Source organism: Vombatus ursinus, unplaced genomic scaffold, assembly GCF_900497805.2.
Source record: "Vombatus ursinus unplaced genomic scaffold, bare-nosed wombat genome assembly UNPS02014816.1, whole genome shotgun sequence".
Lineage (NCBI taxonomy): Eukaryota > Metazoa > Chordata > Mammalia > Diprotodontia > Vombatidae > Vombatus > Vombatus ursinus.
In genome coordinates, this window is record NW_020954594.1 from 24185328 (window position 1) to 24202572 (window position 17245).

Sequence of the window (17245 nt, forward strand, 5' to 3'; positions counted from 1 at the left end):
AAATAAGATGTAAGAAGACTGGGGAAGAGAGGAGGGGGCCGGGTTGTGAAGGGTTTAAAAAGGTAAACAGAGGTTTTTATATTTGATCTTGGAGATGATAGGGAGCCACTGAAGTTTATTGTGTAGGGGATGACATGCTTAGACTTGGATGTTGAGATCATTTTGACAGTGAAGTGGAGGATGGCCTGGAGTGGGGAGAGACCCGAGGCAGGTAGACCCACCAGCAGGCTACTGGGCATGTCATGATGAGGTGCTGACCAGTGGGGGCAGTCAGAGGAGGGTGGGGGTGGTGTACAAGAGATACTACAAAAATGGAATCTACGGGACATAATAACTGATTGAATATGAGAGGTGAGAGAGAGAATGAGGAGTGGAGAATGACACCTAGTTTGCAAGCCTGGATGTCTGGTAAGATAGTGGTGACCTTGACAGAAACAGGGAAATGAGGAAGAGGAAATGGTTTGATGAGGAGGAAGAGAAGGAGCTCAGTGTTGTACCTGTTAAATTTAAGATGTCTATGGGCCATCCAGTTTGAGAGGGTTGATAGGCAGTTGGACCTGTGAGACTGGAAGTTAGGAGAGAGGTTAGGGCTGGATAATTAGATCTGAGAACCATCTGCACAGAAATGATCATTGGATCATGGGAGTTGATGAGTTAACCAAAAGAAGTGGTATAGAGTGAGAAGAGAAGAGGGCCCAGGACAGCGCCTTGGGAGACACCCAAGTTAGTGGAAACGACCTGTATGAAGATCTAGCACAGGAAGCTAGACCATGAGCTGCTTGAGAGGCAGGAACTAGTTGTTGTTGTTGTTGTTACTGTTGTTGTTGTTATTGTTGTTGTTTTTTGGGGGGGGGAGGTTTATTTGTCCTTTCTTTGTATCTCCAGTGTTTGGCACGGTATCTGGCACATAGCAAGGTCTTCTCAAGGAGTTTAGCCACCAAAGGTAGGAGAGATAGAGGAAAATAGCTTTTGGGATGAACAGATTATGGACATAGTAGATATGACCGACCTCTCTCACTTCCTTTAAGTCCCAACTAAAATCCTACTTCCTACAGGAAGCCTTCCCCAACCCCTCCTAATTCTAGTGCCCTCCCTCTGGTAATTATTCCTATTCACCCTGTATATAGCTTGCATTGCATATATATATATATATTTTTAACATGTTGTTAACTGCCTTCCCTCCCCCCTCCCCATGAGATTATAAGCTCCTTGAGGGCATGGACTGTCTTTTGCCTCTTTTTGTATCCCCAGTGCTTAATGTAGTGCCTGGCACATATGCTTAATAAATGATTATTATATTGCATTGTATTGTATATGTGTTATTTGGTTTGCTGCTTTCCTGCCTCCCCCCCTTTTTTATTCTTTGTTACAAGGAATTGTTCAAGTAGTGGGAGGGGGGTGGATGGGGATATATTTGAAAATGAAAGTGGTATAAAAAAACCACATCAATGCAAATTAAACAAAGCAAATGATCCCTTCCTTCTCTTATGCTTTAGCAGGTATTGTTCCCTACCTGACAATCTGGCTGGCCAAACCCAGGAAAGGAACCCAGTGGCACCCCTCTCTGTGACACCTGCCTCAGCCTACTGGCAAGTTTGGCAGATGTTTGCTAACCAGTCTGTGGCAGACAGAGACTCATTCCTGAATGATGTTTTCCCTAGAGGTTTTCTTTGGGGTGCTGCCACAGGAGCCTTTAACGTGGAGGGAGCGTGGGCAGAAGGTGAAAGAGGAGAAAGCATCTGGGACAGGTTCGGACATCAGGGCCATGCCGAGAATAAAGCAGTCCCTGATGTGGCCAGTGACAGTTACCACAAGGTTGAGTATGACGTCGCTCTCCTCCGTGGCCTCCAGCCTCAGGTCTACAAGTTTTCCATCTCGTGGTCTAGGATCTTCCCCATAGGCTACAAGAGCAGCATCAACCCCCGGGGTGTAGCCTACTATAACAAGTTGGTTGACAGTTTGCTGGCCTCCTGCATTGAGCCAATGGTGACCTTGTTCCACTGGGACCTATAGCAGGCCCTGCAGGATCATGGAGGCTGGCAGAATGAGAGTGTGGTGGATGCTTTTGTGGACTATGCTGCTTTTTGCTTTGCCACCTTTGGGGACCGGGTGAAGCTATGGGTGACCTTTCATGAACCTTGGGTGATAAGCTACGCAGGCTATGGCACTGGACAGCATGCCCCGGGCATCTCTGACCCTCATTTAATCGCCTCATTTAATTATGCTGTTCTGATCAAGCTCTCAATCAGCAGGCATTTATTAAGGCCTTACTATATGCCAAATGCTGTGCTAAGTGCTGAGGATACAAAGAAAAGCAAAAACATAGTCTGTGCTCAAGGAGTCCACATTCTAATGGAATATTAGGAAAGGACATTGAGCTAATCCCCTTTCCCTCAGCTAGTACAGATACCATTTCTGACTGATCATAGAGGTCTATAGCTGGAAGAGATCTCAAAGAACTTCTAGTGCCACCCTCTTATTTTATATATGAGGAAACTGAGGCTTATGATGATAAGTGGTCAACCATAGGGAGTAAGCACCAGGAATGGGATTTGAACTCAGATATTCCAACTCTAGAATCAACATGCTTTCCACTGTAGCAAGAGTTGTCTTTTCTTCTATAAAATCTTCTTTCCATGGCAATGTGTCCTAGAGTAGCTATTAATATTACACTATAGTTTTTCCTACTATTCGTTGCTTTCATTTAAATTCCATTCAGAGTTTTCCAGGCAAGATGGCAGAGTGAGACAATCTAGTGGAATCAGGCTTCTCACACATTCCTCAAAAATTAACAAATGGGGTAGCTAGGTGGTGCAATGAATAGAGTACCGACCCTGGAGTCAGGAGGACCTGAGTTCAAATCTGGCCTCAGACACCTAACACTCCCTAGCTGTGTGACCCTAGACAAGTCACTTAACCCCATTGCCTAGCCCCCCCCCCCAAAAAAAATTAACAGGTAGAAATACCAAAGAAAAGAGAAATAGCTAAAAACAAACAAAAACAAAAACAACTCCACAATAACTCAACCAAAATTTTTAAATGAGTGGAGTAGAGTAGTAATACAATTACATGCAAAAAGGATTTTTTTTTAAGCATCACACTAAGATGCTATGGGGCAATATATAGTCCTTGAGATGCCTGTATCTTATTGGAAGATGAAACTCTAAAGAGATATGGAACCAAGGTCCTCTTGACTCAAAGCCCAGCACTTTTGTCTCTCTGTCTTTTAGAGAGCTAAGCAAACCAATATACATATGTGTGTATGTGTATGTATGATATGCATGTATGTGTACACACACATATGCATATATGTATATATTCATGCAAAACAAATTCCCACATAAACCATGTCAAAAAAGAAAGAGAAAAAGGAAGAAAGGAAGGAAGAAAAGTAGGAAGGAAGGAAGGAAAGAATATGCTTTAAATTGTAATCTGACCCTATCACCTCTCTACCTGGAGGTGGATAGCATATTTCATCATGAGTCCTTTAGAATTGTGGTTTTTGGTCGTTGTGTTGTTCAGAGCTCCTAAGGCTTTCAGAGTTGATACAATCTTGCTGTTATTGTATAAATTGTTCTGGTTCTGTTCACTTCACTTTGCATCAGTTCTACAAGTCTTCCCAAGTTTTTTTGAAACTATTCCCTTCATCATTTCTTATAGCAAAATAGTATTTCATCACAATCATTTACCAAAACTTATTCAGTCCATCTCCAATTGATGGGAATCCTCTCATTTTCCAATTCTTTCCCACAACAAAAAGAGCTGCTCTAAATGTTTTTGTTTTGGGTAAATGTTTTACTTGGGTCCTTTTCTTCTTTCAATTCAATTCAGTAACCATTTATTAAGCAACTACTATGTGCCAGACACTTTGCTAAGTGCTGGGAATACAAATAAGAAAAAGAAAGACAATTCCTGCCCTCAAGGAGCTTACAATTCAATGGGGGAAGGCAACTTACAAAAAGGTTGAGGGGAGTGGAGAGGGAGGAGGGTATGATGTTTTATAGAGTCAAAACCAAGCAGAGCCTCTGATGGAAAATGGAGAGTTACTTGGAAAGTTTGGAAATGTCTGAGCCCTCTGTAAAGGAAGGCTTTGGAAGGAGTCTCCTGCCCTCCAGTCAGAGGGGAGAGGAGGCTGAGGGGGTTGAGGTGTTGTCTACCAAAAATTGAGCCAATTAGCAGAGGGATGAGATTTCAGGTGTTGAGATATCAGATTCAAAGATGCAGTGTGGGGTAATAGAGAACTGAATCAGGAAGACCTGAGTTCAAATCTACTTAATTCCACACCCAGCATTGTGTCTGCCGCAACCTAAACACCCCAAGCAATCCTCTAAGAGGGACCTTAGAGCCCATAGAGCCCAACTCCCTAATTTTTACAGCCAAAGAAAGTGAGGCACGGAGAGGCTAAGTAACATGTGCAGTGATGGGAACTTGCAAGTGTCTAATATAGGATTTGAACTCAGATCGTCTGACTCTAGGCCCAGTGTTCTATCTGTTTGGCCACCTAGATGCCCTGAGGCAGTCCACTAAGTCTAGAAGTTGTGAAACTGGTGTAATTGAAGTTCTCTGGAGTCCTCTGTACCAGTGAGATCACAGGTATAGGGAACAAAATAAATAAGCATCCCTCAAGCCTGTATTCTGTTCTCTCTTTCCCTCCTTTCCCAAAGGTGGCTCGCTCCATCCTCAAGGCTCATGCCAAGGGTTGGCATCATTATGATCGCCACCATCATGGGCAGCAGCAGGGGCAGCTAGGGATCGTGCTGAACTCCGACTGGGCTAGCCCTATTCTCCAGAGGAGGCCGAGGATGTGAGGGCCGCTGAGCGCTACCTGCACTCCATGCTGGGCTGGTTTGCCCACCCGCTCTTTATGGATGGTGACTACCCTGACACCCTGAAGGAACAAATCCGGCAGAAAAACAGACAGTGTGGCAGCTTCGTCGCCCAGATTCTTAGTTTAACTGAGGAAGAGAAGCTTCTCTGGAAAGGTTCCTCTGACTTTCTCGGCCTGTCACATTATACCGCCCGCCTGATTAGGGATGCCCAGAATGGCTCCTGTGTCTTGGACTATGACAACCTCTGGGGCTTCTCCCAGCACATGGACCCCACCTGGCTCCGGACATCATCCCCTTGGCTTCGGGTGGTGCCTTGGGGTCTCAGGAGACTCTTACAGTTTGTGTCCTTGGAATATACCAAAGGGAATGTTCCAATCTACCTGGCTGCCAATGGCCTGCCACTGGAAGAAGGCAGGGTCCTTGATGATTCCGCAAGAAGTAACTATTTCAATCTCTATATCAATGAGGTGCTCAAAGGTAAGCACTCACTCATCTCTTTAGTTCTTGAAGGTTTACAGAGCACTTTCCTTCATAACAACCCAGGGATGAAGGCAGAACCAGCATTGCCACCCCCATTTTACAGATGAGGAAATTGAGGCTTCTAGTGGCTAAAGAATCAGAGTCAGCATTTGAACTTAGACCTCTTGACTCGAAGTCCAGCATTTTCTCTGCTACACTCTGCAACCTCTAAGGACAGGGTTTGTCCCTTTGTCTTTCTCCAATCCATCACCTGGTTCTGGCTGTTTCTTCAACCTGGAATCCCTCCTCTTAACCCTCTTCCTTTCCAGATCCAACCCAATCCCAATGCTCAAATGAAGCCCTTCCAGTCATTCCAGCCCACTTTCATCTCTCACACACCTCCCCACCCCCATCTCTATTTGACTTACTGTCTCTATCACACATTTGGGTACTTAAATAACAATGAAAGACAGTGAATGATTAACTATTTCATCTATGCATGTATGTATACATGTATATATACACATACACATGTATATACATGGACGTATATCTGTATATACACACATATGTGTGTATATATATATATACACACATATGTGTGTGTATATATATATATATATATATACACACATATATATATCTTATCACCTCAATTGTTTTAAAAGGTAAATTTTAGAGCACATTTTGTGCTATTGGTCCTGGATACAGAAGTTGCTAGTTATTGCTCTGACCAATCTCATTAGTAAGCAGCTAGTGAGTGGGAGACAAATATCCAAGTCCAATAGTGCCTTTCCAATGATGCCTTTCACAAATTTAAAAAAAAAAAGTTTATATTTACATAGCACTTTAAAGTTACAAGGTTTTTGTTGTCATTATTGTTGAGTAATTTTTAGACACATCCTACCCTTTGGGACTTCCTTTGGGGTTTTATCGGCAAAGATATTGGAGTGGTTTGCCATTTCCTTCAATCTCATCTTACAGATGATGAAACTGAAACTAACATAGCTTAGTGACTTGCTCAGGGTCACACAACTAGTAAGTGTCTGAGGCTAGTTTTGAACTCAGGTCTTCCTGATTTCAGACTCAGCACTCTATTCACTCCACCACCTAGCTGCTCCAAAAGTTATGAAGTATTTTGCATGATTTATTCCTTTTGAAATCATGGGTTTAAGAGTAAGAAGAGATGTTAGAGGTCTCCAATCTAACCCCCTCATTTTATAGATGAGAAAACCAAGGCCCTAGGAAGGTGAGTGCCTAAGATCACACAGGGGCTAAGTGTCAGAGGTAGAATTTTAGTACAGGCCTTCTGATTCCAAAGTACTCTTTCCTTATCACTCCACCCATTTTTCAAGTGAGGAAACTGAGCCTCAGAGAGGTTAAGTGTCTTAATCAGTCTCATCCAACTAAAAGATGATAGAACTGGAAATCAAACCCTGGTCTTCTTCTTCTAAGTCTAAAGCTTTTTAGTCACACAATCATGGGTTAATTTTTACATAGTTACCTGAGTTGTTGAGCTGTAGTGTAACTTGATTAAATCAGGACTTGATACTCCCAAACACAACAAATAGTTCTAAATGTTCAGGTGCTATTTGAATAATACTTGATTCATACCTGTTTGATGATTCAAACCAGGGAATTAGCTATCTGGTTCTTCCATGAGAGAGAATAACCCCTAGAATATTTGGTTTATTTATCCTTTTAGCATAAAAAAAAGTTTAGTAATTTTGTGCTGGTGATACCTGAGGTCAATAAGTAAAGTAGTAAAACAATAATGAGTTATTTGTAGTATAGAAATTAGTGGATTATATGTACCAGTGGAGTGCTTTTCTAAAGCTATAGATACTGTTCATATTTGAAATTTATTGCTATTGATTGTATGCAAGAGGTAAATATATGTGTCTTTCTTTAATCTGGAGTGGTGAAAATATTAGTTAGCTACCTTTTTTTTGAAGTATGAACACTTCCAAATCTTTCACATGAAAAAGAAAACTTTAAAAAACAACAAAAAGAAAAGATGAAAAGGATTTTAATGTTCATCAATTCTCTGTTTTCTCTTCTTAGCTATCAAGTTGAACTCTGTGGATGTTCGGTCCTACATTGTTCGTTCCCTCATTGATGGCTTTGAAGGCCTATCAGGTTACAACCAAAGATCTGGGCTACACTACGTGAATTTCAAAGATGGCAGCAGACCTAGAACCCCCAGGAAATCTGCCTATTTTTTCTCTAGACTCATTGAAAAGAATGGCTTCCTGACTAAAGAGACAGACAGATCTTCTCGGCCATTCCTTTATAGTCCTCCCCCCAAAGTTTCAGTTACTCTGGGACCCTCAGAGGTTCCTTCCAAGGCTAAGATAGTTTGGGAAAAATTCTCCAATGAACCCAAATTTGAAAGAGATCTCTTCTACCAGGGAACATTCCTGGATGATTTTATATGGGGTGTGTCCTCTTCTACCTATCAGATTGAAGGAGGCTGGGATGCAGATAGGAAGGGCTCCAGAATTTGGGATAACTTCACTCACACACCAGGGAATAATGTGAAAAACAATGACAATGGAGATGTAGCTTGTGATAGCTACAATAAATGGGAGGAGGATCTTAATATCCTGAGAGCTTTGAGAGTCAAGGCTTACCACTTCTCTATCTCCTGGTCTCGAATTTTCCCAAAGGGGACAATTGATTCTGTCAACACAAATGGAGTTAACTACTACAACCAACTTATTGATGGCTTGGTGAAAAGCAATATCATTCCCATGGTGACATTGTACCACTGGGACCTACCCCAAGCCTTGCAGGAAATTGGTGGTTGGGAAAACCCTTCCTTAATTGAGCTCTTTGATAACTATGCAGACTTTTGTTTCCGTGCTTTTGGTGATCGGGTCCAATTCTGGATGACATTTAATGAACCTGTATACCAGGCATGACTTGGGTATGGTGAAGGGGTATTTCCCCCAAATGTGAAGGATCCTGGCTATACACCTTATAGAATAGCCCATACCCTTATCAAAGCTCATGCCTGAGTTTACCATACATATGATGAGAAGTATAGGCAGAGTCAGAAAGTAGTCATTTCCCTGAGCCTCAGCACACTCTGGATGGAACCCAAGTTACCTAACTTGTTAAGAGATGTTGAGGCAGCTGATAGGGCTCTGCAGTTTAACTTGGGCTGGTTTGCCCATCCCATCTTCAAAAACGGAGACTACCCAGATGTTATGAAGTGGAAAGTAGGAAACAGGAGTGAGCTACAAAATCTGGTCACTTCTCACCTCCCCAGCTTCACAGAGGAAGAAAAGATGTATATTAGAAACACAGCAGATGTCTTCTGCCTCAACACCTACTCTTCCAGAATTGTGGCACACATAACCTCCCAGCTCAACCCTCCTTCTTATGAAAGTGATCAGGAGAGAACAGAGGAAGAGGATACTTCTATGCCTGCCTCTGCACTCAACACAGTAGTGGCCTGGGGGATGAGAAGGGTTTTGAATTGGATCAGAGAAGAATATGGTGACATTCCCATTTATGTCACTGAAAATGGAGTGGGATTTGAGACATCTGAGACTGAAGACACAAATAGGATATTTTTTTACAAAACTCACATCAACGAAGCTTTGAAAGGTATGTGGGCTTGTCAGATAGCTGATAGAAATGTCGGATGTCCCATGGGTCACATGCCTGGGATTGTTTGGCAAAATGATTTGACTTCTCTTAACAGCTCCCTCCCCCCGCCAAGTTCTATTTTATTGGAATTTTTTTTTCATAACTAAAATTCAATGTTTCTGAGGGTATTCAGAGCTCTATATGCCCAATACTGTAGACCTTGTACCTGCACCTTCTCCTCTCACAAAGTTAATCTACCCAAATGGTACATTATCTGCTCAATTAATCAGAGCTGGCTTCTTGGGCTTGATGAACTATTGTTTTTTAGTATAATACTAAAGATCCAGTAGAATGTCTAGTTCTGTTCAAGATACTAGGAAGAAAGGAAGGAAACAAGCATTTATTGAACACCTACTATGGGCTAGGTACTGTGCTAAGCTCTATTTACAAATATTATCTTTTTTAATTCTCACAATAACCCTGGGGGATAGGTGCTATTATTATCCCCATTTTACAGTTGAGGAAACTGAGGCAGACAACAATTAAGTGACTTGCCCAGGGTCACACAGCTAGTAAGCAGCTAAGACTGAGTTTGAACTCAGGTCTTTCTGACTATAGGCCCAATGCTCTATCCACTGTACCACCCAGCAGCTCAAATTCACAGCATAAAACTATTCCTTGAATATTCCTCCCTCTGAAATTTTATCAGCCTACAGTCTGGATGGCGTTAACCTCCGAGGGTATGTGGCTTGGTCCCTGATGGATAATTTTGAGTGGTTGAATGGCTACAGTGTCAAGTTTGGACTCTTCCAGGTAGATTTTAATGATACCAACAGAGCCTGGACTGCAAGAGCTTCAGCTAGGTACCACACAGAAGTTATCAGCGACAATGGCATGCCGATGGAAAAGGAGAATGAGTTTCTGTGTGGAGAGTTTCCTAAGGGCTTTGTCTGGGGTACAGCCTCAGCTGCCTGTCGGGTAAGAAGGAAGCAGGACAGGAAGTCTGTGTCTCACATTTGCCATGCTTGTTTTCTTTTGTTTCTTGGACTTGACTAAAATATCTGGTCCCACTAAGGGAAGTGGGCTGAGGCAAATGTTATAGACTCACAGCTGAGTTAGAAGAAACGTCAGAGGCTGTCTAATCCAACTTATACTTAAAAATTCTCTCCAAAACTGACCCAGTGAATGGTCGTCCAACTTGTACTTGATGACAGCCCATTCCACTTTTGGACAGCTCTAAAAGAAGTTTTTCCTGACCCAGAGCCTAAATTTGTTTCTTTGCAACCATCATTCTTTGGTCTTGGCTCTGCCTTCCAGGCCCAAGAAGAACAAGTCCACTATCTCTTCCCTATGGCAGACTTTCAAATACTGGTCCAGTATTTCCAGAGAAAGTCAGGTCAGGTGGATTGAAAACAAAAGCACTTAGTAAAAATCACTCAAGTTATAAATATTTAAAGTCAGTGATCTTGGTTTCTTAACCTGTCCCTTCCACTCAGGCAAATCATGCAAATTCAAATTCAGCCAGCGTTGATCAAACATCTAGCAGTGTGCTAGGTGCCAGAGAGACAAAAGTTGTTACAATGAACTTGTAGTCTAATGGCAAAGGACAACTATGCAAATGGTTCGTAGACCAGGGTATGAACTCCCAACGTCCTGACAAAATAGCTTTATACTAGTTCACTTTCTGAGCAGCACTAATGTGCTGCTCTCAAGGGAAGGAAGAATAAAAAGTGAGTAGTTGCTTGTACCTAAGCCTCTTTAAGGAATTTCAGACTAGTGAGGTCCATATTGGCTTCCTGCTTTGCAACAAGAAATAATCCTACCCTGTTAAGGTAAATGTTACACTTGGGTTTATGTCTTAATCCATAAAGAATTGGGATTTTCTGTACTAATCATATTCTCTGTACAGAATTGAACAATCCAAGAGGGCAATTAGGAATCTGCTCAGTAGCCTTGAGAGAACTGCACCACCAATCTTTTAACTTTTAGCTTTTAATTTGAGGGGAAAGAGGTAATTTTTTTAAATGGAATGCTGTTGTTTTTTTTTATTTGTTTTTTTTTTGGAAATTCAGCCTAGCCATACAACATCTTGGAAATTTGTCTGCCCTGCTCTAAGAAGGAAGTCAATCTCTACTTCCTTCTCCTCCTCTTCATCAGCTAGTGTTTATTAAGCATTTACTGTGTGACAGGCAGCGCACTAAGCTCTGGAGATACAAATTATTCTTCCCAGTTATGTCCAGATTTCAGACTTATTGATATTTACATGATAACTTTATTATATATTTAAAAGGAATAGCAAGTTGTATGTAATAAATTTGCAGTTTCATATGCAATCATCTTTTTTATTATACTATGTTATGGAAATTCTTGTTTTATTCCATAAATTTAAAAAATACATATTTTATATATATTTATTTAAAATGTACACAGTCTGGGGATAGGTGGGGGATATAGATGGGGATTTGGCAAAATGAGATCTAAGCTTTTGTCTCTCACTAAGTCTAATTCTTGTCCCAAGGGGAGTGGCTTCCATAGCAGATAGCAGTTGGCCAGATTCATGCTCTTTCTGATTGAAGATTACTCCTTTTGGCTTTAGAAGAATCTTGAACTGGTTAAAGGAAGAGTACAACAACCCTACAATTTATATTACAGAGAATGGGGTTTCTGAGCGACAAACCTCAAGCCTCAATGACACCGTAAGAATCTATTACCTCCAGACTTAACATTGATGAAGTTCTTAAAGGTACTTGAGCATATCATCAGCTTGTGACCTTCACAGATAAAAGTCAGTGACCATTAAAACTTAGGGCAGATTTGTAAGACAGTGGTTCACTGGTAAATCACTCATTTCATAGAGGACAGATGTCCCCTCTTAACTCTGAGTTCTCTCTCTCTAGGCTAAACCCTCTTGGACAACAGCCAGTTGCCTGAAGTGAGTTACTTCAGTTTTTCAGCTTTGTCTCTTTGTGTAATTAACCTTTGAACCATGACAATGACTAGAAACTTTGGTTTCTACCATAAATTATTCCTTGCTGAGAACGCTTACTGGTATTTCCAGAAAAAATGAACCTGTTCTTCTCATTTATTAAGCTGGGGCCAGTAGGACAAGGGTCAGTCCTAGAGAGCTAGTAGGGCCATTTGGCCTTTTCAAAGGAACCTTCAAATGTAGGAAGAAAAGAGTGATCACTATTCAGCTATGGAACAAGAGTGCTGAAGTGGTCTTATTGATCTTAATAACAACCATGATATTACATGAAAGTTGGATTTTGTTCCCCTTTAATAATTAGCTCACTTGAAGTGAGGAGAAAAAGGTCAGAAAAGCATTTGTTGAATTCAAAACATGTCTCACTTTTTTTGGTCCTCTGTTTTGTTCCCATAATTCTTATAATTCAGGCCCTAAAAGGTTGCAAATGGTCAAGGCCCTTCCAGACCTTTAGCTTCGTAAGACCAGCTCCAGTGGACAGTTGTATACTACGGCAAGCAGTTTACAAATTGTCCAAATTGCAGGACAGCCTAGAGTTAAAACCAAACCCAGACTCCGAGGAGCTTAGATCTTGATTCTACTGAGTTAACAAGCAGAGGAAAAGGGTCTTAGAACCTTTGCTCACCAAAACTGTTGTGCTTTGAGAACAAGAGAATTTTATTTACCTACTTAGTTGTCAAAGAAAGTGACCAAGACCTTAGATTGTTGAAAACTCTGGGAAAACCTTTACACACAAATCAAACTCTTGCTTAATGATTACCGAAATGAATTTCCATTTATTTCCTATTTGTGTGTAGTGCCTGTTGTATAAAAAAAATTAGATGATAAGACACCACACACTGACTGACATAGGAAGCCCTAAGAGATAGGAGGAGATGCCAAATCAAAGTGAAGTAGAAGGCCAAGTCACTCCTAGACAGCAAAGTGGCAGAATCCTCCTATCACCTCTCTTCCAGCTCTCAGTCTATAACCCTATATTCCCATTGGTAGGACAGGACAGGTTGTCTCCCTGTTCTGCAATCTCAGTTTGTAAAATAAGCACAAGACAAATGAAATAGGGTGGAGATATGAGGATAATTAAGAGCAGAAAGGATTTTGGGAAGAATTTCTAGAATATGAAGTTTTCTATGGGAGGAAGGGGGAGAGGTATATTGAGGTGCTATTAAGGACAACATCATACAGGAAACCTCATACTTGGGCTTCTGTGTTCTTACAGCTATCCAGGATAACGTGGATATACGTGGCTATACTCTTTAGAGTTTGATGGACAATTTCGAATGGGCCACTGGCTTTTCAGAGAGATTTGGCATGTATTTCACAAACTACAGTGACCCCTCCATCCCAAGGATCCCCAAGGAATCTGCCAAGTTTTATGCTTCTATAATCAGATGCAATGGCTTCCCAGACCCAGCCAATGGGCCACACCCCTGCCTCCAGTCAGAAGGTGAGACTTTGCAGGAGCAGCTGCCTAAAATCAGAAAAAATAAGGGGCTGGGTGAAAAGGGAAGGTGTACTCTGTCTCTGTCTCTCACTAGATCCCTAAAGCCCAATGTGACACATGTTCCAGGGGATTCTTGTCATGGAACTAATGGCATTCTGAGTTTTCTAAATTGAAGGTACTCAGAGAAAGCCAGGGGAGCCTAATGGAAAGAAGCCTGAACTTGGAGCCAAACAACCTGTTTTCAAAACACTTCCTAGCTGTGTGACCCTAGTCAAATCACAACTTTTCTGTTTCCTCATCTATAAAATGGGGAAAATACTAGTACTTACCTCACAGGGTGATTGTGAGTACCAAATGATAGACATAAAGGACTTTATGAACTTTACAATGCTATATAAATGTTAGCTATTATTAATATTACCAGGTTTCTAGTCCCTGGTATACCACTGACTTTTTAGATAATTTGGGGTTGTTATTCAAATTTTCTTGGCCTCAGTTTCCTCACTTATCAAATTGGGATATTATATTACCTATTGTCATTATTATATTACCTATATTGTTATTGTGATCATCAGATAACAAGTGTGAAAACATTTTAAAAATATAAATCACCATCATTAGGGGTTATTATTTATTCAATTTATACTATCACTGTAGATCAACTCTCTGAAAGACTTTAAAGAGTCAATAATAATAGTTCATATCTACATACTTCAAAAAATTTGCTAAGTGCTTTACATCTATAAATAATCTCATTTGAGCTCATAAACCTTGATATATTTGTTCAAACTAATTCCTAGAATACACTTCAAATAATACTAATGGCTCATTGATATGCATTTAAATTAATATAATCCAGGAGAGTGGAATATGTAGTTTTAGTACTGATAATGAAAAACAAACGTTTTCATTGTAAAGATAAGACCATCTTCTGTGACTCAAACTACATTTGAGTTTTTAAACTGAAGGTGCTTTGGGAAATAAGAATAGTTGAAACTTGGGGAATAAACCATTTGGTATGTGCTTCTCTCCTAGATGTTGTTCCCACCGCTGAATCTGTGACAGACAAGCAAGTTTGGTTCTTGGGGCTGACGCTAGATGCCACCAATGCAGAAACAGCCTTATACATACTCTTCTCTCTCTTGATTATTCGTGTCTGTGGACTGGCATTGATATTATATAAATATTTCAAAGTGTCTAAAAAACATCCAGCAAGTAAATTTTAATCTGCTGTATGCCCTACAAGTTAGAGAAGCTAACTTGTAACTGCTGAGTTTTTGCATAATACTGCTTTATTCAACTCCCTGCTTTTATATTGAACTGCCTGTACAATTTTGAGAAAACAGAACACAATAAAGGATCAGAGTGGGCTTATGAGTAACTAGTTTACCTGGGACATCTGAGATACTTCCCCTAATTTTCTCCAACTGACTGATAATCTACCATTAAAATATTTTTGTTTTTGTTAAGACCTTTCAGTCTTCTAATTTATTAAAATGCCAGACAGTCATGGGAGTGTCATATCCTAAGACTTTATGCACCAATTACTTTTGAGGGGTTTCTCTTTTTTTTTTTCAGACATTTGGGGCAGGAGAGAAGGGAAGAAGGAGGGCCACAAAAAATTTTCCCCCCAATTTGGCCTATGTTTCACCTAAGAAAAGGTGCTCCTCTTTACTATTTATTTTTAAAAGTGCAGACATGGGCAAAAGCCACCATAATCCTATTGTACATAATCAAACTTAAAGAGCAAACAAAACACAAACCTGAGTGGCGTGCCTTAGCTTTGGAGTTGTCTGACTGGGTCTTTTCCCCTAACACTTTAAAAATTCTCCCCATCAAAAAAATGAAAAGAAATGCAAGAGAAGGTGGCCTAGCTGGATCAGATCTTATATTATAAAGCAGCAATCATCAAAACTACTTGATACTGGCTAAGAAACAGAGTGGTGGATCAGTGGAATAGGCTAGGTACACAAGACACAGAAGTCAATGACTATAGTAATCTACTGTTTGATAAACCCAAAGACTCCAGCTTCTGGGATAAGAACTCACTATTTAACAAAAAATGCAAACAGTATGAAAAAATGAAAACAGTATGGCAAAAACTAGGTACAGAGCAACATCTTACACCCTATACCAATAAAAAGTCAAAATGGGTACACAATTTAGATAAAAAGGCTGATTCCATAAACAAAGTAGGAAAACAAGGAATAGTTTACCTGTTAGATTTATGGAGAAGAGAAGAATTTATGACCAAACAAGAGATAGAAAATATTATGAAATGCAAAATGGATGATTTTGATTACATTAAATTGAAAAGTTTTTGCATAAAGCCACTGCAACCAAGATTAGAAGGGAAGCAGAAAGCTGGGAAAGAATTTTTACAGCCAGTGTTTCTGATAAAGGCCTCATTTCTAAAATATATAGAGAACCAAGCTGAATTTATAAGAATACAAGTCACTCCCCAGTTCACAAATGGTCAAAGGATATGAACACGGAGTTCTCAGATGAAGAAATTAAAACTATCTATGGTCATATAAAAATATTCTAAATCACTATTGATTAGAGAAATGCAAGCAAAACAACTCTTGAGGTACCACCTCACACCTGTCAGATCAGCTAACAAGACAAAACAGGAAAACGGTAAATGTTGGAGATGTGGGAAAACTGAACACTAATGCATTGTTGGTGGAGTTGTGAACTGATCCAGCCATTCTGGAGAGCAATTTGGAGCTATGCCCAAAGGACTATAAAACTGTGCATACCCTTTGACCCAGCAATACCACTTCTAGGGCTGTACCCCAAAGAGATCATAAAAATGGAAGGACCCACATGTACAAAAATATTTATAGCAGCTCTTTCTATGGTGGCAAAGAATTGGAAATTGAGGGGATGCCCACCCACTGGGAAATGGCTGAACAAGTTGTGGTGTATGAATGTAATGGAATACTATTGTGCTAGAAGAAACGATGAGCAGGCAGACTTCAGAAAAACCTGGACTTATATGAACTGATGCTGAGTGAAGTGAGCAGAACCAGGAGAATGTTGTACACAGTAACAGCCATGTTGTGCGATGACTAACCTTGATAGACTTAGCTTTTCTCAGCAATGCAAGGATCTAAGACAACTCCAAAAAACTCATGATGGAAAATGCTATCCACACCTAGAAAAACAACTATGGAGTCTGAATGCAGATGGAAGCATATTTGCCCTCCTTTTCTTTTGTTGTTTTGTTTCTTCTTTCTCATGGTTCCCCCCATTGGTTCTAATTCTTCTTTATAATATGACTATTGTGAAAATGTTTAATATGAATGCATATGTACAGCCTATATCAGATTACATGCCATCTTGGGGAGGGGTGAGGGAGAGAAAATTTAAAACTCAAAATCTTACGGAAGTGATTGTTAAAAACTAAAAATAAATTAATTTTTAAAAAATTCTCCCCATCCCTATTTTCTGGTAAAAAATAAAAAAGTTACTTGTGAATTAGACATCATGTTCCTCTTATCAGTCAACAAATCAACACACCTACATGCTATATACTGTACACAAATACAAAAGTGAGATAGTCCTTGCCCACTAGGAGTTTACATCTATTGCTTTTTTGAAATAACAAAAATGTTTCTACCTACAATTCATAGGTTCTGCAAAGGTTTGGGTGCTTACATCTGATTCAACTAAGATGTGCCATTAGGCCAAGGGCTTTCTTTGTTATTGAAACTGAAAGAAACATGATATAGCAAGTAGATATTCTTTACTGTATTTAGCAAAATCCTATGCTCTATCCAGTTAGGAAAAGTAGGCATACAGAGACCCCATCCTTGGTATCAAAGGAGTTAATAACTGGCCCACCTATGAACAAAACTTAGAACTAGAGCAACATGTGAACATAAAGCAAAATAAACTGCTCTAGCAATGCCACCTTGAATGTATTAATGA

At 40.2% G+C, this 17245-nt stretch overlaps 1 protein-coding gene across 1 annotated transcript in view; it reads left to right on the top strand.

Annotated features, from left to right (window-relative positions):
- Window positions 1-14662, top strand: part of LCT (lactase) — a 31167-nt gene extending 16505 nt beyond the window's left edge. The window contains 9 exon segments of the mRNA XM_027835539.1: window positions 1497-2226; window positions 4665-4779; window positions 4782-5306; window positions 7353-8903; window positions 9595-9886; window positions 11404-11607; window positions 12269-12288; window positions 13085-13312; window positions 14345-14662. Coding sequence (XP_027691340.1) covers window positions 1497-2226; window positions 4665-4779; window positions 4782-5306; window positions 7353-8903; window positions 9595-9886; window positions 11404-11607; window positions 12269-12288; window positions 13085-13312; window positions 14345-14535 — 3856 coding nt within the window. The 3' untranslated portion in view covers window positions 14536-14662.
- Window positions 14663-17245: the final 2583 nt, after the last annotated feature.